At 39.5% G+C, this 21371-nt stretch overlaps 4 protein-coding genes across 5 annotated transcripts in view; all 4 read right to left on the minus strand.

Annotated features, from left to right (window-relative positions):
* Positions 1-4693: 4693 nt before the first annotated feature.
* On the minus strand, positions 4694-10713 carry LOC134820733 (uncharacterized). Of its 2 annotated transcripts, none has more exons than XM_063831311.1 (4): positions 9596-10713; positions 9278-9414; positions 5344-5589; positions 4694-5127 (listed from the first exon to the last, which is right to left on the minus strand). In XM_063831311.1, the coding sequence occupies exons 1-4, from the start codon at positions 10707-10709 to the stop codon at positions 4879-4881; spliced, it is 1746 nt and encodes a 581-aa protein (XP_063687381.1). In that variant the 5' UTR covers positions 10710-10713; the 3' UTR covers positions 4694-4878. The 2 variants fall into 2 exon arrangements, with proteins under 2 accessions (XP_063687381.1, XP_063687382.1); XM_063831312.1 differs by having other exon boundaries at positions 4696-5127; positions 9278-9387.
* A 1629-nt stretch (positions 10714-12342) lies between these two features.
* On the minus strand, positions 12343-15056 carry LOC134820439 (probable cytochrome P450 4ac3). Its single transcript, XM_063830824.1, has 3 exons — positions 14883-15056; positions 14502-14672; positions 12343-14246 (listed from the first exon to the last, which is right to left on the minus strand). The coding sequence occupies exons 1-3, from the start codon at positions 15041-15043 to the stop codon at positions 13103-13105; spliced, it is 1476 nt and encodes a 491-aa protein (XP_063686894.1). The 5' UTR covers positions 15044-15056; the 3' UTR covers positions 12343-13102.
* A 253-nt stretch (positions 15057-15309) lies between these two features.
* LOC134820438 (probable cytochrome P450 4ac3) lies at positions 15310-19563 on the minus strand. Its single transcript, XM_063830823.1, has 4 exons — positions 19391-19563; positions 18089-18261; positions 17764-17934; positions 15310-17498 (listed from the first exon to the last, which is right to left on the minus strand). Exons 2-4 carry the CDS (start codon positions 18247-18249, stop codon positions 16355-16357), a joined length of 1476 nt encoding a protein of 491 aa, XP_063686893.1. The 5' UTR covers positions 18250-18261; positions 19391-19563; the 3' UTR covers positions 15310-16354.
* Positions 19564-20574: 1011 nt separating this feature from the next.
* LOC134821097 (mitotic checkpoint protein BUB3-like) overlaps positions 20575-21371 on the minus strand; it is a 73202-nt gene continuing 72405 nt past the window's right edge. Inside the window, exon 5 of the mRNA XM_063831764.1 lies at positions 20575-21082. Within this exon, the coding sequence (XP_063687834.1) occupies positions 20585-21082 (498 nt within the window). The 3' untranslated portion in view covers positions 20575-20584. The remainder of the gene's footprint in view (positions 21083-21371) is intronic.

Here is a 21371-nt window from a genome sequence, read left to right on the forward strand (position 1 = left end):
TAAGATAGATTAGTTTTAGGCTGTTTTGGGCGAAATCTGAAATTGAGAAAATGTCTCCATTTTGAGGAATCAGTATATAAATTTTGGATATTATGATTCCTCATATTTGGAAACATTTTGGAAACATTGTTTCCATGGGAATTTCATGGGAATTGGAGGGGAATTGGAGGGGAATTACGTATTATTGACATTCATCCACTTAAATTAGCTGTATATGGTTTCAAAATGTTTTATAGGTAATAAAATTGTACCTAAACCTTTCATAAGCACTATCGGGCAAAAAAAAAAAGGGGGGGGAGGCAAATTTTTGCCAAAATCTTTTTCTAAAATTTTTTTCCGGAAATCGTTGAAATTGTACTGGGTGAGTTGCTTAGAGGTTGGACACATCTGGTCGATTGCAGAAAATCGGATTTCCAAGGTCCGAAATGACTTGAAAAGATTTTGTAAAAAATGGAAACATTTGATAATCCATGGGAATTTTTTGGAAACATCCGAATTTTGCCCTAAACGGTCTCCGATGAGGTTTGTTGGTATCCTGGTAGGTGAGGGAGGATGTTTCCAGTTAATAGGGGCCACCATGAAAACTCGGAGGCCGGAAATGGCCCTAAAAAAGGCCTTTTTGGGGTGTTTTCCAAGTGGAGCCAATTAAAGCCAGATTTTCGGCTTTAATTGGTTGGAACAGGTTGAAATTGTACTGGGTGAGTTGCTTAGAGGTTGGACACATCTGGTCGATTGCAGAAAATCGGATTTCCAAGGTCCGAAATGACTTGAAAAGATTTTGTAAAAAATGGAAACATTTGATAATCCATGGGAATTTTTTGGAAACATCCGAATTTTGCCCTAAACGGTCTCCGATGAGGTTTGTTGGTATCCTGGTAGGTGAGGGAGGATGTTTCCAGTTAATAGGGGCCACCATGAAAACTCGGAGGCCGGAAATGGCCCTAAAAAAGGCCTTTTTGGGGTGTTTTCCAAGTGGAGCCAATTAAAGCCAGATTTTCGGCTTTAATTGGTTGGAACAGGTTGAAATTGTACTGGGTGAGTTGCTTAGAGGTTGGACACATCTGGTCGATTGCAGAAAATCGGATTTCCAAGGTCCGAAATGACTTGAAAAGATTTTGTAAAAAAATGGAAACATTTGATAATCCATGGGAATTTTTTGGAAACATCCGAATTTTGCCCTAAACGGTCTCCGATGAGGTTTGTTGGTATCCTGGTAGGTGAGGGAGGACGTTTCCAGTTAATAGGGGCCACCATGAAAACTCGGAGGCCGGAAAAGGCCCTAAAAAAGGCCTTTTTGGGGTGTTTTCCAAGTGGAGCCAATTAAAGCCAGATTTTCGGCTTTAATTGGTTGGAACAGGTTGAAATTGTACTGGGTGAGTTGCTTAGAGGTTGGACACATCTGGTCGATTGCAGAAAATCGGATTTCCAAGGTCCGAAATGACTTGAAAAGATTTTGTAAAAAAATGGAAACATTTGATAATCCATGGGAATTTTTTGGAAACATCCGAATTTTGCCCTAAACGGTCTCCGATGAGGTTTGTTGGTATCCTGGTAGGTGAGGGAGGACGTTTCCAGTTAATAGGGGCCACCATGAAAACTCGGAGGCCGGAAAAGGCCCTAAAAAAGGCCTTTTTGGGGTGTTTTCCAAGTGGAGCCAATTAAAGCCAGATTTTCGGCTTTAATTGGTTGGAACAGGTTGAAATTGTACTGGGTGAGTTGCTTAGAGGTTGGACACATCTGGTCGATTGCAGAAAATCGGATTTCCAAGGTCCGAAATGACTTGAAAAGATTTTGTAAAAAAATGGAAACATTTGATAATCCATGGGAATTTTTTGGAAACATCCGAATTTTGCCCTAAACGGTCTTCGATGAGGTTTGTTGGTATCCTGGTAGGTGAGGGAGGACGTTTCCAGTTAATAGGGGCCACCATGAAAACTCGGAGGCCGGAAATGGCCCTAAAAAAGGCCTTTTTGGGGTGTTTTCCAAGTGGAGCCAATTAAAGCCAGATTTTCGGCTTTAATTGGTTGGAACAGGTCCAAATTGTACCGGGTGAGTTGCATAGTAATATGACACATTTTATTTATCGTAGAAAACCGGAGTCTCAAGTTCAAAAATAATTAAAAAATATTTTCTTAAAAAATGGAAACATTTGATAATCCATGGGAATTTTTTGGAAGCATCCGAATTTTGCCCTAAACGGTCTCTGATGAGGTTTGTTGGTATCCTGGTAGGCGAGGGAGGACGTTTCCAATTAATAGGGAAAACACCCAAAAAGGCCTTTTTTAGGGTCATTTCCGGCTACCAAGTTTTCTTGATGGCCTTTATTAACTAGAATCGTCCTCCCTGACCTACCAAGACACCAAAAAACCTCATCAGAGACCGTTTAGGGCAAAATTCGGATGTTTCCAAAAAATTCCCATGGATTATCAAATGTTTCCATTTTTTTACAAAATATTTTTAAATTAATTTTGAACTTGGAACCCCGGTTTTCTTCGATAAATAAGATGTGTCATATTACTATGCAACTCACCCGGTACAATTTGGACCTGTTCCGACCAATTAAAGCCAAAAATGTGGCTTTAATTGGCTCAAATTGAAAAACACCCAAAAAGGCCTTTTTTAGGGCCATTTCCGGCTACCGAGTTTTCGTGATTGCCTTTATTAACTAGAATCGTCCTCCCTGACCTACCAAGACACCAAAAAACCTCATCAGAGACCGTTTAGGGCAAAATTCGGATGTTTCCAAAAAATTCCCATGGATTATCAAATGTTTCCATTTTTTTACAAAATCTTTTTAAATTAATTTTGAACTTGGAACCCCGGTTTTCTTCGATAAATAAGATGTGTCATATTACTATGCAACTCACCCGGTACAATTTGGACCTGTTCCGACCAATTAAAGCCAAAAATGTGGCTTTAATTGGCTCAAATTGAAAAACACCCAAAAAGGCCTTTTTTAGGGCCATTTCCGGCTACCGAGTTTTTGTGATGACCTTTATTAACTAGAATCGTCCTCCCTGACCTACCAAGACACCAAAAAACCTCATCAGAGACCGTTTAGGGCAAAATTCGGATGTTTCCAAAAAATTCCCATGGATTATCAAATGTTTCCATTTTTTAAGAAAATATTTTCAAATTATATTTGAATCTCGGTTTTCTACGATAAACAAGATGTGTCCTATCGCTTTTGAACTCACCCGGTACAATTTGGACCTGTTCCGACCAATTAAAGCCGAAAATCTGGATTTAATTGGCTCAAATTTGAAAACACCCCAAAAGGCCTTTTTTAGGGCCATTTCCGGCCTCCAAATTTTCTTGATCGCCCCTATTAACTGAAATTGTCTTCCCTGACCTACCAAGACACTAAAAAACTCATTGGAGATCTTTTAAGGTAAAATTGGGATGTTTCCAAAAAATTCCCATGGATTATCAAATGTTTCCATTTTTTAAGAAAATATTTTCAAATTATATTTGAATCTCGGTTTTCTACGATAAACAAGATGTGTCCTATCGCTTTTGAACTCACCCGGTACAATTTGGACCTGTTCCGACCAATTAAAGCCGAAAATCTGGATTTAATTGGCTCAAATTGGAAAACACCTCAAAAGGCCTTTTTAGGGCCATTTTCGGCCTCCAAGTATCTGTGATGGCCTCAATTAACTGGAAATGTCTTCCCTGACCTATCAGGACCCTAGATAACCTCATCAGAAACCTTTTTGGGCAAAATTAGGTTGTTTCCAAAAAATGTTTCCATTTTACAAAAGGCCATTTTCAGTCTCCGAATACCCTTTTTTTTGCTCCAATTAACTTTTAATTGGAATCTGAAAATGGAGATAGTTATTTCTAATAGATCCTAAAAACTTTAATAACAAAGTTTGATATAACTCTAATAGCACACTGAGCTTGCTGGCAAATTTATGAAATTTTGATTTTATGGCAAATTTTGCTCCCCACCCCTTCTCGATTGGTTTAAACACTTTTACAGCATATATAAACTGATAAAGAACATAATAAACCAGTTTCCCGGTAATTTTGGGGAAATCAGACATCTAGAAAATGTTTCCATTTTGAGGAATCATTATATGAAATTTTGCGGAACGCGCTTGCGCCGAATCAAAAATATGTGTAAAAGTTTTTCTTGCGCGCATTTACTGTGACATAATGTGTCACGTGATAATCTGAAACTTTGAATGGTCATAACACCAAGAGATAAGCAACAGAGGTAAATCTGGCTACGTAATATTTTCAAGTAGGTATCTAGAAGTTGTGTGAATATTTTGAAATCAAATTCGAGCGTTTACTTTGTGATTTAGCAAGGTGCGCAGGGAAAAAGCAAATAACCGTCAGCACATGGCCATACAGCCTCCATAGTGGCATCTGAGATCGGCTATCGATGCGGCACTACTTACTAGTCCATAAAACAATCATTTTAGGAGCCTAGGGGCTCCAGCAGAAGAGTGCCTTATTTGCCCGTAAGAGCCTCTACTACGTAATCAACTTGAATCGCATGGATATATATAATTGCGCGCGTGCCAGTGCGTAGAGTTTTCTAAACTAACATTGATGCGTATTCCAAATCTCGCTGCAGAAGACCCTTTTGGCCGAGGAGGCCTAACAAAATGTCGCGCTGATATACCAACTTTAATTTTTTTTTAATCTTCCGCATTTTAGTGATACAAAGAATAGTCATTTAATGGTGGATTTGATTCATAACAGCATAACTGAAACCAAGCTTTATAGACAATAAACGTCTTACATCAGAAGAATCCCTCGTCATGAGTATTATTACACGGAAAAGGCCTAAGGGGAGAATTAATATTGCTATTAAAATGCTCATTGTTAATTGTAACCATATATTTTAGATTTTCTTCATCTATGTCATGACACAGCTTCTCGGCTATTTAGGGCTGTCAAATACTGTCCCTGAGCACTATTTTCACAAAACTTAAAAATCTTCAAATCATCACGAAAACTAAATTGAAAGATATTGAATAGTTCTTTCAATCTTGGATCGTGCAAAGTTTTAGGAAACGTTGGCTCGCCGTAGTTTGAGTCTATATAGTGCGGGAACAGTAGTATGGAACAAGCCATTCCACCACGGACACCTCTGTGAATTACCTCGACGTTCTGAAATTAAAGTAACATGAAATTTCAAAGGCGACGAATCACATTTACACAAAAATAATAAATTCGATTGAGAAACTGAGGACACATTCTCCTAAATCGAATTCTAATCAGTAAGTCATCAGTAGAATCCTGAATAATAAGGTGTAAGCCGTAAGGACGTACTTGTAGTTGGAGCTATTATAATTACGAAATAATCTGAATAAGATATAAACCAACCGGAAGTGTAGAACAGTCTACAAAGGTAGCTATCAGAATGTTACTAGGTTCCCCCTGTGGTACACTGAACTCCAAGGCTGGGGGCGGGCAGTTTGGGAGCGCTTTTTGTAAGTAATTCATCACAAGAGAGTTGGAAAGGGGAGACTGCTCGGTGGTGAAGGAGTCACGTACATGGAGCCGCAGGATGCCGTGACCTGGTGAAAATCCTTGACATGACGTCACGTGGTGTGGTGCTGTTCTGTACAACTGAAATTGGTTGTTTACTTTAGATTATACCATTGTTTTAGTTGTGTAAGAGACAGCTCCACTGATAGGGGGGGGGGGCCAAGTGGATATTTGTAGATATTTGTAGATTAATGTAGAATGGATAATCCACGAAAAAAGTGGATGACATTCTACAAATATCTACATTAATCTCCAAAAATTCAGTAGAATTTCTGGGCATTAACTTCAATTTCATCACGTTTTATATATGCTAAGTGCTTTAATGATATTATCTGACTACTTGCACAGTTCTTCTATGTTTATTTGAGTGTATTTACATGGAGATTATGGTCCATAAACACTATCATACAATAGAGAAAAGCAATGATCTAAAAGGGTGGAACTATCTAATTTAATGTTGCATATTATGGGGGTCGGCGGGGGGGGGACTAAAGTTCTGATCTCTAGTACTGGTGCTGTCAGTCTGAACTTCCAACCATGCCATCCGCCTGACTAGGGAGAGATAAAAGAGGTACTGTTAAATATGGCAAAATAAAATTGTCACAAGGTGGAATGAGGAGGAGGAGGTGGAAGAGGAGGCTAGGAGGACTGTGGAGAAGGAGGGGACTGAGGAGAAGGAAGAGGAGAACTGAGGAGGAGGACTGAGGAGAAGGAGGAAGAGGATGAGGACTGAGAAGGAAGAGGAGGAGGAGGATGAGGACTGGGGAGGAGGAGGCTGGAGGAGGACTAAGGAGGAATATTGAGGAGGATGAGGATCACTGATCGGCTTAGGGCGAGGCCGAGGGGTACTTTTTTATCTTAATAGCCGAGGCCGAGGAGTGCCATCTTAGTTAAGACCGAGGCCAAGGGAAGCCGTGGGGTGCTTTTTTGACCGAGGCAGAGGTCTATCCTAGTATATGCCCTTTGAATAAACGCCATCATGTAATTAGGGAAAAAAATAGGAATACTGTTTTCAGAAATGAGAAATGAGAATGTGTCGTACATATAAGGACTGAGGAGGAAGAGGATGACTGAGGAGGAGGAGGACTGAGGAAAAAGAGGACTGAGAAAGAGGTGGAGGAGGTTGAGGAGGACTGAGGAAGAGGAGGACGGAAGAGGACTGAGGAGGAAAAACACTCAAGAGGATCAGTAGGACTGAAAAGGAGAGGACTGAGGAGGAAAAGAGGAGGAGAATGACTGGGGAGGAAGAGTTAGGAGGGGGACTGAGGAGGAAGAATCAGAAGGAGGGGGACTGAGGAGGAAGTGTTAGGAGGAGGGGGACTGAGGAGGAAGATTAAGGAGGAGGGAGACTGAGGAGGAAGAGTTAGGAGGAGGGGGACTGAGGAGGAAGACTTAGGAGGAGGAGGCCTGTAAAAATGTCCGCTTTCTGAGGAGGAGGATGCGGATGGGGAGACGGAGGATTGAGAAGGAACTGTACAATGTACATGCGATGACTGAGGAGGACTGAGGAGGGAAGGATGACTGAGGAAGAGGACTGAGGAAGAGGAGGACTGAGGATAAGGTGGAAGAGGGTGAGGAGGACGGAGGAAGAGGAGGACTGAGGAAGAGGAGGTCTGAGGAGGATGATAAGGAGGAGGATGTCAGGATGAGGAAGAGGATGAGTAGGAACACTGAGAAGGATGAGAAGGAGGATGAACCATCTAAATGTCATTTCCGTAACAGTTTTTGTTCACTCCGGACTGCGGAGGAGGATGATTGAAGAGGAGGAGGAGGTTGAGGAGGACTGAGGAGGAGAAGGACTGAGGAGGAGAAGGACTGAGGAGGAGGAGGAGGAGGTGTAGGAGGACTGAGGAGGAGGAGGAGGAGGAGGAGGAGGAGGAGGAGGAGGAGGAGGAGGAGGAGGAGGAGGAGGAGGAGGAGGATAAGGAGGTGGAAGACTTGGGAGGAGGAAGAGGACCAAGGAGGAGAAGGAGCAGTGTGGTTGACTATTTCGTAATCACCTCATGGGCAAGAGATCATTGCTTTGTGAAATTAGTATGAATTTATCTTGAGCCGTCCTGCAGGACATGCAAACTTTGCTGGAGTATAGTTTTGCGAAACAAACTTAACCCGACCCTTGGAAATCATGACATTTGAACTCCCTCAGCTTCGCTTTCTTGATCGAAAGCTGATGCTAAAATCCCCCCCCCCCCTCCTGAAGAAGAGGAGGTCTGAGGAGGATGATAAGGAGGAGGATGTCAGGATGAGGAAGAGGATGAGTAGGAACACTGAGAAGGATGAGAATTGAAGGAGGATGAACCATCTAAATGTTATTTCTGTAACAGTTTTTGTTCGCTCCGAACAAATCATGAACATTTGAACTCTCTCAGCTCCGCTTTCTTGATCGAATGCTGATGCTAAAATCCCCAAAATTAGTTTTCCCCCGTTCAGCAACAGAGTTTCTGCCGATCTTATGTCGATCGTTCCGAAGAGGGTTGTGCTGACCTCAGTTGCTGCCTCCGAATCTGCTTCCTCCGATTCTAACATATTATAAGTATCATCAGTGCAAGTGGGACAGTCCACTTCATCATTCTCACACTCAGTCAACTCTGCAGGGTCATTTATATCCTCCTCTCATTCAATCGGATGATGTTTTCATCTTCAAATATTTGCAGGAAAGGTAACTTGAACTTCTTACCATCGTCCACGACAGCCTTGGTACCTCGTTCCATGGCTTTCTTCAAGCTATCTATTTTGATGTCACTTGAACTCAAATCGTGGACCTCCTTCGTATCATTCTTCCATGTCTCGTGTGGTAGTGGAACTTCTTCCCTGAAAATACTGCGTCCACGGGAATGGGCATAGGCTGTCATGTCATCTGCAAGAGCGAGCTCTGAGCGAAGATTTCTTTTCTCGCAGCCGTATGCTAAAGTTATGGCATCGAGATTTGTGCGGCGACCAGTTCGAATCCAAGCAAAGAATTGTTCATTAGCATCAGATCCTAGTAGGTATGTTGTTACTTTTGCAGAAAAAGGAGATAGAGAATGAGTCCATCGCAAGTACATTTCAGATCTTTAAACGTCTGCCAAGTTATAAACTGACAACTATCAGTTATATTAGATTTCCAGAGAACAAAAAAAGACTTGCAGTACCAAGCCTTTTCTACTCTCTGCTCTGGACTAAAATCCTTGTCTAAGAAAGCCTCAGCTAGAAAATGGATACTCTTCAGAAAAAGTCCTGTGGCTGAATATCCTTCTCTCAAAAAATACTAGTATAAGCAGGACAGATCCAGAACAAGTGAAGGATCTTGACGGTGAGTCAGATTCAAAGCACTGAGAGAAGTATAGGCAAGCATATAGGGGTTGTCCTTGATGAAATTATAGATGAGTGGTTACATCAAATATGGAACCTAATTCAGGTATTTAATGACATGTATGATTACTGGAAGCTTTCTGGAAACCAATAGATAAAACATGTAATGGATAAGAAATCACACTAATTTCTATACATTTTTTGTAGATAAATGTAGATATTTGTAGATTATTGTCAATGGATAATTCACGAAAAAAGTGGATGACATTCTACAAATATCTACAAATATCCACTTGGCCCCCCCCCCCCCCCCCCACTGATAGCATTAAAGGATGATAATGTTCCAGATGACTATGCAACAAGCACAAAAAGTTAGCCCCTAAATTTAGAGCTCCTATTTCAGTTTAAAGACTAAAAGGGTGCTGGATTCATAATATTGTGAGAAACATTTTCGTCTAGTTAATTGTTTCGCAAATACCTTTCTCATGCAGATGTAGTCAGGTTCTGATTTATCGAGCCACACAGTGTACCGGTGGCCTATACATATCTTAGTCTTCTCTTCCAGTTCATTGTCTGATTTTGTGTAGTCTGGCAGCGGAATGTACTGCAGGATTTCTGAAATTAACGCACTGAGCGAGCAAAGGTGTAGAGAAAAGGTGTCGGCAAAATTAACTCAAACCCGGCATGATTTAAATCAGTTTGAAATAATCATTGATCAAGAAAACTTTCAGAGAAGAGAAGAATAACTACAGACAAGATAAAAATCCATTTGGTTATTGATAACCTGTTGACTTACTATCAAACACTGTCCCAAAGTAAGGTCTCTCCACACACTTGAACAAGGAACTGCCAGTTTTGTAAATCTCTCCACTTTTTGAAGGATAGATCTTGTCAGCCTTTTCCCCGGCTATTAGATTTACAACAAACTTCTTTGAAAATGGCTGAGGATCACGAGGATGAGGAGCACGATCAGTCTGACAAAACGGTGATTTTTCAGATGGGGGAAGAGTTCTGAAATTGGGAAGGACGGGCAATATTTCAGTCATTTGCATTAATTGAACCGTAGGATGGATGAAATTTGCGTTAGGATCTGGTAATTGGTCATCACTCAAACTCATATCGGATATTTCATCACCGTCGATATCATCTGGCAGGTTTGCTGGTTGTGACATTAAATGTCCGCTGGTGTCCTTTAACATTTGAATTAGAGCTCTTTCTTCACTTTTCTTTTTACTTTTTCGACGTCGTTTCAATCGTTTATAAACTTGTTTCCCTGTTTTTTTCATGTCAGCTTCATATGATAAAGCATCTTGGTCCATGATAGAACTTACAAGCATTCTATTATCAGTCCTAGGTATGACGGTCAGTCCTAGGTACGGCGGTTTCTGTGGTTCCGGTGGTTTCTGACCACTTAGCGACACAAGTGCCTCAAGTGTTGAACCCTTTACAATCTCCTCTGACAGAGAGGGTTGAGCTGTGTTGGTGACACGGTCAGATTGAGTCTGTGCTGTGTTACCATCATGAGTTGCAGGATAGTTGTGTTCTGAGTGGGGTCTAGGAGTTCCATCAAATGGGGTTTCACTAATAGAGTGGTAATAGTCCGATGGTGCTTGTCTGTATGGATCATGATATGGATCATGATATGGATCATGATATGGATCATGATATGGGTCATGATATCCAGTGCGTGTGTGGAGGGGATGAATATAACGAGTAGATAGAGCTGCATCTGGAGGGGGGTCAGCTTCAATGTATAAAGGTATTTGTGTACTAGAAAGGGGGGAGCTGACTAAAGCCTCGTCTCTCAGATATCCTGGCGTTTCATGTAAAGACTTTAAGAATAATTGCCTGGGATCATCGCTGGGAGGTGGGTTTGGTTCAGTAGGAACACAGTTCGACCATGGATACATCCTGAAAAATCGGTTTAGTTGCAATTCGTTTACTAACTATTATATTAACTAATATGGTATTGACTTATGACTAAGTCCATAAAGAATGTGAGTAAATGATGCATAAGTAACTAAAATAATAAGTAACTAGATGCGATGAACTGTGCAGTTATCTTTAAATAACCATCACGAAAAAAAACGAGTACGATTTACAATTGGCGGTTGAGATCTCTGTTTAATCTCTATTAAAGTGAGAATACCAATAGAGGGCCTCACCATGTTTTAACTTGAAACCTGCTGCCGCATACTTTACTATGAGGATTTTTGAACGTATAATGGACTGAACTAAAAGTATCGATTTGTATGTGTATATTAATTAGCTGAACTTGATGACTGTTTCTGGAAAACCACCAATTCTGAATCTATGCATAGTTGTGGGATATCCCTCTTTCTTATTTCAAATTCAGTAAATGTTATTTATTCAGTAAATGTTATTTATTCAGTAAATGTTATTTATTCCTTTATTCTCTGTAGTTTGTTCGCCAATGGGGTGTGTCTGGGTGTCAAAGATCTTCAAGGTGGGTGCTACTTGTGATGAACTCTAGAAGGATGGGATGGTAATACTCGGTCTGGCCGTCTGGAAGCCCATAGAATTCCAGTTCAGAAACCGAGTAAGGAGGTGCGGCTACTGATGAGAAGCCTCCTTAAAGTTTATTTGGGTTAGAAACGACATCTGGGTCCCTACCCTCGCACAAGATTATTCTCAATTTTCTTGTTGTGTCCACAACTATACCGTTGATCAGAGTCACATCTGATGACTTCAGTGAAAGGGCTGATGACTTCAGTGAAAGAGCTGGTGACCTAGTGAAAGTGCTGGTGACGATGAGAAAGACCATAAACCAGGGATTCCTTCGGGAGCATGTAAGATTATATCCAAAGTTTGTTCGCCAATGGGGTGTGTCTGGGTGTCAAAGATCTTCAAGGTGGGTGCTACTTGTGATGAACTCTAGAAGGATGGGATGGTAATACTCGGTCTGGCCGTCTGGAAGCCCATAGAATTCCAGTTCAGAAACCGAGTAAGGAGGTGCGGCTACTGATGAGAAGCCTCCTTAAAGTTTATTTGGGTTAGAAACGACATCTGGGTCCCTACCCTCGCACAAGATTATTCTCAATTTTCTTGTTGTGTCCACAACTATACCGTTGATCAGAGTCACATCTGATGACTTCAGTGAAAGGGCTGATGACTTCAGTGAAAGAGCTGGTGACCTAGTGAAAGTGCTGGTGACGATGAGAAAGACCATAAACCAGGGATTCCTTCGGGAGCATGTAAGATTATATCCAAAGTTTGTTCGCCAATGGGGTGTGTCTGGGTGTCAAAGATCTTCAAGGTGGGTGCTACTTGTGATGAACTCTAGAAGGATGGAATGGTAATACTCGGTCTGGCCGTCTGGAAGCCCATAGAATTCCAGTTCAGAAACCGAGTAAGGAGGTGCGGCTACTGATGAGAAGCCTCCTTAAAGTTTATTTGGGTTAGAAACGACATCTGGGTCCCTACCCTCGCACAAGATTATTCTCAATTTTCTTGTTGTGTCCACAACTTTATTCTCTATCGCTAATTTTACGCCTAACTTGAATTAGAAGAATACGCATAATTATCATCTAAATATCAAAACTAAATACATTCTCACATTCAACTACATAGTATAAACATTAAAATATCAAACATGATAACAAACCAATATACTACTGCTAACATAAATTTACTGAAGTTTTCAATGAATAAAAATAGTATTAATAATTACCATGCTGTGCTGCTATGGACGATAAAATTTAAATTCCTGAGAAAGTACATTGTACAATTTACATAATATAATGTTTATCTATCATAGCGAATGAATACACGCTCATTAAAACTTACTTGATTATTTCTAAAAACAAAAATCATTGAAATGACCCGTGAAATAAAATCTATACATGCACAATAGTAAAAATGATACGTACTGAAACAAAAACTGATAAAAAACCGTAAATAATACTGTTCTGGCCATAAAAATTGGCTATAATAATTGAAAAATAATTGAACAATAATTATTAAATTATTGATGATTTGAAGTGAATCGTAATTCAAAATACGCCTACTCTGACTCTAACTCTGTGCAGCAAAATAAGTTAGCGGGTGATACTCGACGAGTCCAACTCGGCGCGCATCCTGGTAGGTTATAAACCTACAACAAAATGAGGCAAGTCCCAGAATGTGCCCGGTTTTTTTACCACTAATAGAAAATTACTTTTCCTGACTGGATCCCATAGCTCTCGGCTTGCAGTAAGCTTATACTCTTCTACAATTATACATAATATAATTTGTATCTCACAATCCCTCTTCTAGAACTTGTATTCTAATTAATATGTTTATCTTAAACCCTGGGAGTGAAGTCAACTTTGAAGTCCGGACCAGGAACAGCCGAAACACCTTGTATATTCCTGAACAATCCTTTGCCGATCTCTTGCTCTGACGTCATTTTAAAGTTATAAACCAAAGCTGCAATAAACAAACGTGTTTCAACATTGGCAAATTTTTGACCTATACAGTTGCGAGGTCCTGCAGAAAAAGGAACAAATGCGTAGGGGTTTCTGCCTCGGGAGTTTTTCTCTGAGAATCTTTCTGGGTCAAACTCCTCGGCGTTGTCCCAATGCTCAGGATCTCGGTGCAGCCACCAAATGGATACGTCAAGGTTGGTTCCAGCGGGCAGCATGTGACCATCAGCATACATTGGTTCAGACAGCCTGCGACCCATGGTAGAAGCAGGTGGCTGGAGCCTCAAGGTTTCCTTAACGACCATTCCTAGGTACAGTAAACTTCCATGTTCAATATCATCAAAGTCCTTACCTTCCAGGTGGTCAGCGATTTCCTTGTAAAGACGTTCCTGGACATCCTGATGCCTACAAAGATAGTACACACAGAAAGCTATGGTTCCAGTAGTCGTGGCGTGGCCAGCAAGTAATATTGTGTTGCATTCTCCGATTATTTGTTCGTCAGTAAGCTCCCCTCGCTCAGCCTGTTCGTAGACCATTTGGTCCAGGAATGCTCGTTTTCCTTTGTGCAGCTTAGTTTCACCCAACTCCAATGCCGTTTTCGCCTTATTTATCATTCCCATTATATGTCTGCTCAATTCATTTACAGAAGAATTCCAGCGTTTGCCACCCTGCGTCCTGTTGTAGTACCAATCGACCCACACCAATGGATTTGTGGATGCAGTTTTGTTAAAAAATTCTATCATCAGGGATGTCATAGGAGCAAAGAAGGCATTTGCTTCCTCTCTACTTTCGAACTCAATGCCAAAAGAAGTTTCGCACAAGCTATAGAATGTGGCTTCCTCTATAACTTCCACTATAAGCTTGGTTGGGTCCGCTTTCAGCATCGAGACAAACAAACTGGCGTGCTTTTTCATCGTTTCGGAGAAGTCTTCCAGGATGTTGAAATGGAAAGCAGGAGTAAGCATCTTACGTCGTTTTTGCCATTCTTGTCCGGGGAGTACGAGGACACTGTTCTTCAGCCACCTGATGTATTTCGAAATTAGAAAGATTTAATCATGTGGGATACAAAAATAAACAACCATATATCATAATATGCTATCTGTCTTAGATGATTTTTGTACATAATATAGATTATGGATATTATATCATATTATATAGAGGAAAATCAAAATTGATTATGATCTGGAAATTAATCAACGCTACACTTTATGATGCTTTTATTACTTATTTTACAATCAATCTGATTAAGCTAAGAATACAGGAGAGAAATTAATTTACCCAGATATTGCATCGTATTGGAAGGATTTGTTGATGTTTACGTTTGATTTGAGGAGGTTCTCGGCTGTTCCAACGGTGTTCAGGGAGAAATTTGATTTGTAGAAAAACTTTATGTGAGACACCGATCCTGTTTTCTTTGGGTCTGTCATCTCGAAATATCGCTCTTCAAATCTGAAAAGGTGGTCAGATATTTGAATTATTTGCAACTTTTAACAACATCGATCATTATAGATTTTCATTGGTTCTAATGTAAACAATGAATTAACAGCAGTACTTTACATGGAAAATCAAAGTGAGGCGAAATTTAGTCATATCTACAGAATAACCAAAACTTTATTCCATAGAACGAACTAAAAATTAAACCGTACTTTGAATACGTACAGATGAAGTGTGTCCTTGGTGATATCCATAAAGTGGTGCATGTGTCCAACAATTGGTTTAGAACCGGGGGAGACAGGAATGTCAGTGTTGTTTCTAAAAAGGTAGAACCAGGCTAGAAACAGGGCGGTGACAGGTACCACTATCAGCAGTGCCACCAGCATCGTTATACTTGGCTGCAAAGTCAGAAAATATTAACTTCAATTGATAAATTATTGCAAGGTAGTTGAGCTAAATCTAAAATTAGTTTTCCAATAACAGTATCAGAATGAAGTTAAAGAAGTGATAAATTAACCAATTGAGCTATAGCACTATGGCTAAGGTCATCTCATACGAATGTCCCTCATTCCAATTCATCACAATTAATCTCATAGTCTTGGTTCACGCTAAGTCATTGTATGTTCAATCTCAATTAAACGAATCCGGATAAAAATGCAAACTAAAAATCTAATAAAAAAATACACATTTTAAATTTCTAACACGTTTTAATGACGTTTCTGACAAATTTCTGATAATTCCATTTTCAATGACATACAGCTTGACAATGGAAGTTAAAAATCAAATCTAAAAGATAATTACAAACATAGCACACTCTAATTATTCTGCTGCTAAGAAAAATTCACTGATGTTTTTAAATGACATACATTTCAAAATCAGACGAAATACTTTTCTGTTAATTGTTCGTCAGACTTACAATTTCTATGAACGCTAAATATTTGTATAGAGAGTCAAGCTCATCTAAATATTTTGTCGATTTTTATTTTTCGTACTGCAAAATATCCAAACACGTGCACTGTAATGTAATCTAAACTGTACATGCTTAAAATGATAAAAATAATAAACACTAACATAAACATTAAACACTGATACCAAATATAAATAATACTGACATTTATTATATAGATGTAAGATGCTATAACTGAACATTGTAGAAGTAATCCTTTAAAATAAAATCATGATTTAAATTAACTTACACTGATTCTTGACTGTACATTAAAATAAGGGAGGGTCGATTTATTCAAGGTCCATAACAGCACCTGTATATATTGGAAACATGACCAAAAGACCAACTGGGACTAAGGGACTCGTGGAGACTTCGAGGCTAATGAGTAATAGAAAACAGCAGAACTCTCAAAATTCGCTCCTAAAGTTATACATCCTAAACAAAGATAAGCGAAGAACACTCTTAAGCCCTCCTCTTAAAGTTAAATCATTCTTTGTGCTGATAAGATGTTTAAATGGCGATTGTTAGCCAGAGGCCAGACTCCAGAGCATGATGAGAAGATAGTATATTCAGAACTATTCAGTATGCATGCGATTCATTCAAAGCACATCACCAATCATGTTCTTAGAATTCTATGGTAGATAATCGCTGTACATAATTAGTGCAACTACATTAAAATTACTTTTGATTTAATACTCTTTTAACATTCTATAATGTATTTTTCATATTTTATAATCTCTTATCTTGAATCTTAAACCCTGGGAGCGAAGTCAACTTTGAAGTCCGGACCAGGAACAGCAGATACATTATGGAGATTCCTAAATAATCCTTTGCCGAGCTCTTGCTCTGAATTCATTTTGAAGTTATAAACCAAAGCTGCAATGAACAAACGTGTTTCAACATTGGCAAATCTTTGACCTATACAATTGCGAGGTCCTGCAGAAAAAGGAACAAATGCGTAGGGGTTTCTGCCTCGGGAGTTTTCCTCTGAGAATCTTTCTGGGTCAAACTCCTCGGCGTTGTCCCAATGCTCAGGATCTCGGTGAAGCCACCAAATGGATACGTCAAGGTTGGTTCCAGCGGGAAGCATGTGACCATCAGCATCCATTGGTTCAGTTAGCCTGCGTCCGATAATAGAACCTGGGGGCTGTAGCCTCAAGGTTTCCTTAACAACCATTCCTAGGTACGGTAAACTTCCATGATCAATATCATCAATGTCCTTACCATCCAGGTGGTCAGCGATTTCCTTGTAAAGACGTTCCTGGATATCTTGATGCCTACAAAGATAGTATACACAGAAAGCTATGGTTCCAGTAGTGGTGGCATGACCAGCAAGTAGTATTGTGTTGCACTCTCCAATCATTGCCTCATCAGTTATCTCCCCTCGCTCAGCTTGTTCGTAAACCATTTGGTCCAGGAATGCTCGTTTTCCTTTGTGCAGCCTAGTTTCACCCAACTCCAATGCCTTTTTCGCCTTGTTTATCATTCCCATTATATGTCTGTTCAACTCATTTACAGAAGAATTCCAAAGCTTTCCACCCTCAGTCATGTTGTAGTACCAATCGGACTGGATTAAGGGGTTTTGGGAAGATGTTCTCATCGCAAATGCGGCCGTCAGGGACGCCATGGGAGCAAAGAGGGCATTTGCTTCCTCTCTACTTTCGAACTCAATACCAAAAGAAGTTTCGCACAAGCTATAAAATGTGGCTTCCTCTATAACTTCCACTATAAGCTTGGTTGGGTCCGCTTTCAGCAACGAAACAAACAAACTGGCGTGCTTTTTCATCGTTTCGGAGAAGTCTTCCAGGACGTTGAAATGGAAAGCAGGAGTAAGCATCTTACGTCGTTTTTGCCATTCTTGTCCGGGGAGTACGAGGACACTGTTCTTCAGCCACCTGATGTATTTATAAATTAGAAGATGTGATCATGTGCTTGTGGAACTAGAAACTATCATGATATGATCCTATAAAGAACTATTGTGCCCATTATGCAATGTACATGGGAAGTGAAAAACCGAATTTCGAAACCATCCGGAACCATCTATCATTAATTGTTATCTATTGATTTGATTATGATCTGGAAATCTATCAACGCTACACTTTATTACTTATTTCCAATCAATCTGATTCAGCTAAGAATACAGGATAGAAATTAATTTACCCAGAAATTGCATCGTATTGGAAGGATTTGTTGATGTTAACGTTCGATTTGAGGAGGGGTTCAGCTGCAGTTACAGTGTTCAGGGAGAAATTCGATTGAAAAAAGAACTTTATGTGAGACACCGATCCTGTTTTCTTTGGGTCTGTCATCTCGAAATATCGCTGTTCAAATCTGAAAAGATCTCAAAATGGTCGGATATTTCAAATGTTGTTTGCAACTTTTAATAACATTCATAGTAGCTTTTCATTTTAAAGGGGTTCGAATGTAAACAATGAATGAACAGCAGTACTTTTCATGAAAAATCAAAGTGAGAATGAGAACGTACAGATAAAGAGTGTCCTTGGTAAGGTCCATGAAGTGGTGCATGTGTCCAACAATTGGTTTAGAACCGGGAGAGACAGGAATGTCAGTGTTGTTTCTAAAAAGATAGAACCAGGCTAGAAACAGGGCGGTGACAGGCACCACTATCAGCAGTGCCACCAACATCGTTATACTTGGCTGCAAAGTCAGAAGATATTAGGAAATTAATAAATTATCGATGAAAATCCTGAAATACACTTGTCACTGAGGCTCAATGACAATATGATGTGGATTATAATCGAAGACTTGAAGTGACATTACCCAAGGTTAACAATTGTATTGTGTAAGCTAATCATGTATGGGTATTGTGTAATTTTATTTACTTAATTTCTTCAACATCCTATCATAATCAGCTTCTCACATAAAAATACCTATTTGATTAATTGTTCATTAACATTTCGGTAAGAAATCATTCTGGTACACGAACCTCTATGTAACGATTAATTCCGCATCAAATATGATAAAATAAGATACGCCGAAAATTCATATAATAGCGCACATAAAAACACATTCAATTAATGAAATCGGCAAGAATGAAAAGATACAATATGATGAACATGAAACTGAAAAATTATTAACTATCGTTTACAATAAATATTTTTAGTCGATAAACAAATGTAATATAATATAATGAATCGATCATAAATAGGATGTAAAAATCAAGTAAATATAACCGGGAGTGCCAGCAAATTATTTCAGTTAAAAATAACCAATGTGGCATAAATTACATATGAATATTTGTTTAATGATAAAAATAGTTCCCCAAAACGAGGCGCTCAACTTCGCAGTTTCCTAGTCAATAAACCGACTATTGGAATTGAAAGGAAGATCAGCAGTGAAGTTACCATTTTAACATCATTTTCAGGATCATAGTCCCAACTTATTGGTTTGGCAACGAAATCAAACACTTTTTTAGCAAACCCCTTACAGTTCTCTTCAGCAAACTTATACCCAACCCCTAACTGATTGGTTATTATTATGTATGAATGAAGAAACATGAACTTTGTATCACGATCCGAGATATCGTGTAATTTTTTCGGATTAACAAAGCTACGTCTTTTTCTACCGTTAAGCATATCTTTTACGTCAGCTTCAACTCTGCTCCTTTGTAACACCAAAGATGCCTGGTTTTTCTCTAAGGACCACCACCATTCCCCGCTACTATCAACTGTCCTGAACGTGACAAAAGCATGAAAAAGCACACCATCTGCAAACCACATCACATTACTCAGAGCGACTTTGTACAGACGTATTTGAATAATCCTACCTTTGCGGATTTGCGTCATCAGTTGTTCGCGGTCAGGCTGAATAGGGCCGTATTGGTAGTATGTGATGTTTCCCTGCCATTCTATCCCGTGAGGCGAACACTTACTTGGACTGGTGCCCATATACCTAGAATATATTAGATTTATAATCGTTGCTGTTAGTGTTAGCTGTATCACATTTCAAACTAATATTATATTTTATAGATGTGAACTTGCAGCGGGGAGGTGAGCTATATATTTGTTTTCAATAGCGGCACGTGCAGTGATTCTGGGGCACGTGCAGTGATTCTGGGACACGTACAATGATTCTGGGGCACGTGCAGTGATTCTGGGGCACGTGCAGTGATTCTGGGGCACGTGCAGTGATTCTGGGACACGTACAGTATTTCTGGGACACGTACTGTGATTCTGGGACACGTACTGTGATTCTGGGACACGTACTGTGATTCTGGGACACGTACAGTGATTCTGGGACACGTACAATGATTCTGGGGCACGTGCAGTGATTCTGGGCACGTACAGTGATTCTGGGACACGTACAGTGATTCTGGGACACGTACAGTGATTCTGGGACACGTACAGTGATTCTGAGGCACGTGCAGTGATTCTGGGGCACGTGCAGTGATTCTGGAACACGTACAGTGATTTTGACCTGTTATTTGATTGGTCATTGCTGGAAGCAGATTGGTTACTCGCTGACACGTGTCAGACAAAAATATAGCTTACCTCCTCGCTATAACCAATACCCAATATTCATAGCTATTCTAACTCATTGAGGTAAGATCAATAATTAATTGCGAGTAAGCAACATTTTAAGAACGAAACTTCAGCTTTTCAATTTTTAAGTAGCAGGATTTTTGTCAAGAAAATAAGAATACATTCTTTGAAAGTCAACAGATACAGGGTTGTTTAATTGAATAATGATAATACAGTAAAGAATAGACCAAAATAACCAGGTATAGAACGAATAAAATATTATTTTCGTTTCTTCAAGGCAAATATTTTCTCGGTAAATCTATATTCTGTAGTTTGGGCGCCATGATAACATCGTAATGTTAAAAGTTAAAAACAAATTAAACAGCTCTTAGTTATTAACGATATTTGGCCAATATATAAATTAAATTATTAAGTTATTATTGACCCAAATAATTGGCGCATCATCCAATATATTAATACTTAAAATAAAGTTCATCACATCAAGAAACAGATTTAGGTCTTGTTTCAGCATCGCTGACTTGTCTGATGTAAATTTGATCAGCCGGATGTTCCTTGTCTCCCAGCTCAAATGTGTACGAAGAAGCTATAGCTAACATGTTTCCGTCGTCATTGAAGCTAAGCGATGCAATGGAGGTTGGGAGTCTATGGAGTTGGCATAGCCTCTTCTTATTCTCACTGTCCCAAATATTAACAAAGCCATCGCACCCACCAGTGGCAAAGGTGTTGTATCTTCTGTGGAATGATATGGTGTTGACGGGGTAGATAGTTTCCATACCTTCTTCCTTAATCCGGTGACACTTAAACGCATATTTCTTTTTCTGAGCTTCAGGATTAGGATCAAGGTATTCAACAGCAACACGACCCTCACAGGACGACAGAACGTAGCCCTTCTTGTTGGGGAAAGCAGCGGTGATCAGACGTCTGACTGTGGCACTCTGTTCCTTATCAGACGACTGTCTGCCCGTTCGATACCTTACCTGTAATCCAAGTCAGGAATTTCTTAGAATGGATCTAACGAAGTAAAAATTGACTCCTGCCACCGTCGAAATTACTGTCAACATTACTAAAAAATTTCATGAATACAAATCGTTTAAATCATAACATCGAACCTTAAGTTGATATAAAATTTTAATTACTCAGAGAGAAAATACTGAAAAATTGTTATATGTAAAATCAACAATGAGATTACTTACTTTGAATACTTAATTTCAGGTAATTGTAACTTTCAATAATCCAGATTTATATCACATAGATTATATGAATAAA

This window comes from Bolinopsis microptera, chromosome 9 (genome assembly GCF_026151205.1).
Source record: "Bolinopsis microptera isolate Bmic1 chromosome 9, MBARI_Bmic_1.0, whole genome shotgun sequence".
In the NCBI taxonomy this organism is placed as follows: Eukaryota; Metazoa; Ctenophora; class Tentaculata; order Lobata; family Bolinopsidae; genus Bolinopsis; species Bolinopsis microptera.

Coding starts and splice junctions, on each gene's coding strand:
- LOC134820733 (XM_063831311.1), bottom strand. CDS start 10,709: ATGTATCCATGGTCGAACTGTGTTCCTACTGAACCAAACCCACCTCCC. Junction 9,415..9,595: donor CTTTGGGACAGTGTTTGATA/GTAAGTCAACAG, acceptor CGTTAATTTCAG/AAATCCTGCAGTACATTCCG. Junction 5,128..5,343: donor TAGACTGTTCTACACTTCCG/GTTGGTTTATAT, acceptor CTTTAATTTCAG/AACGTCGAGGTAATTCACAG.
- LOC134820439 (XM_063830824.1), bottom strand. CDS start 15,043: ATGCTGGTGGCACTGCTGATAGTGGTACCTGTCACCGCCCTGTTTCTA. Junction 14,673..14,882: donor ACCAAGGACACACTTCATCT/GTACGTATTCAA, acceptor CCACCTTTTCAG/ATTTGAAGAGCGATATTTCG. Junction 14,247..14,501: donor CAATACGATGCAATATCTGG/GTAAATTAATTT, acceptor GAAATACATCAG/GTGGCTGAAGAACAGTGTCC.
- LOC134820438 (XM_063830823.1), bottom strand. CDS start 18,249: ATGTTGGTGGCACTGCTGATAGTGGTGCCTGTCACCGCCCTGTTTCTA. Junction 17,935..18,088: donor ACCAAGGACACTCTTTATCT/GTACGTTCTCAT, acceptor AGATCTTTTCAG/ATTTGAACAGCGATATTTCG. Junction 17,499..17,763: donor CAATACGATGCAATTTCTGG/GTAAATTAATTT, acceptor TAAATACATCAG/GTGGCTGAAGAACAGTGTCC.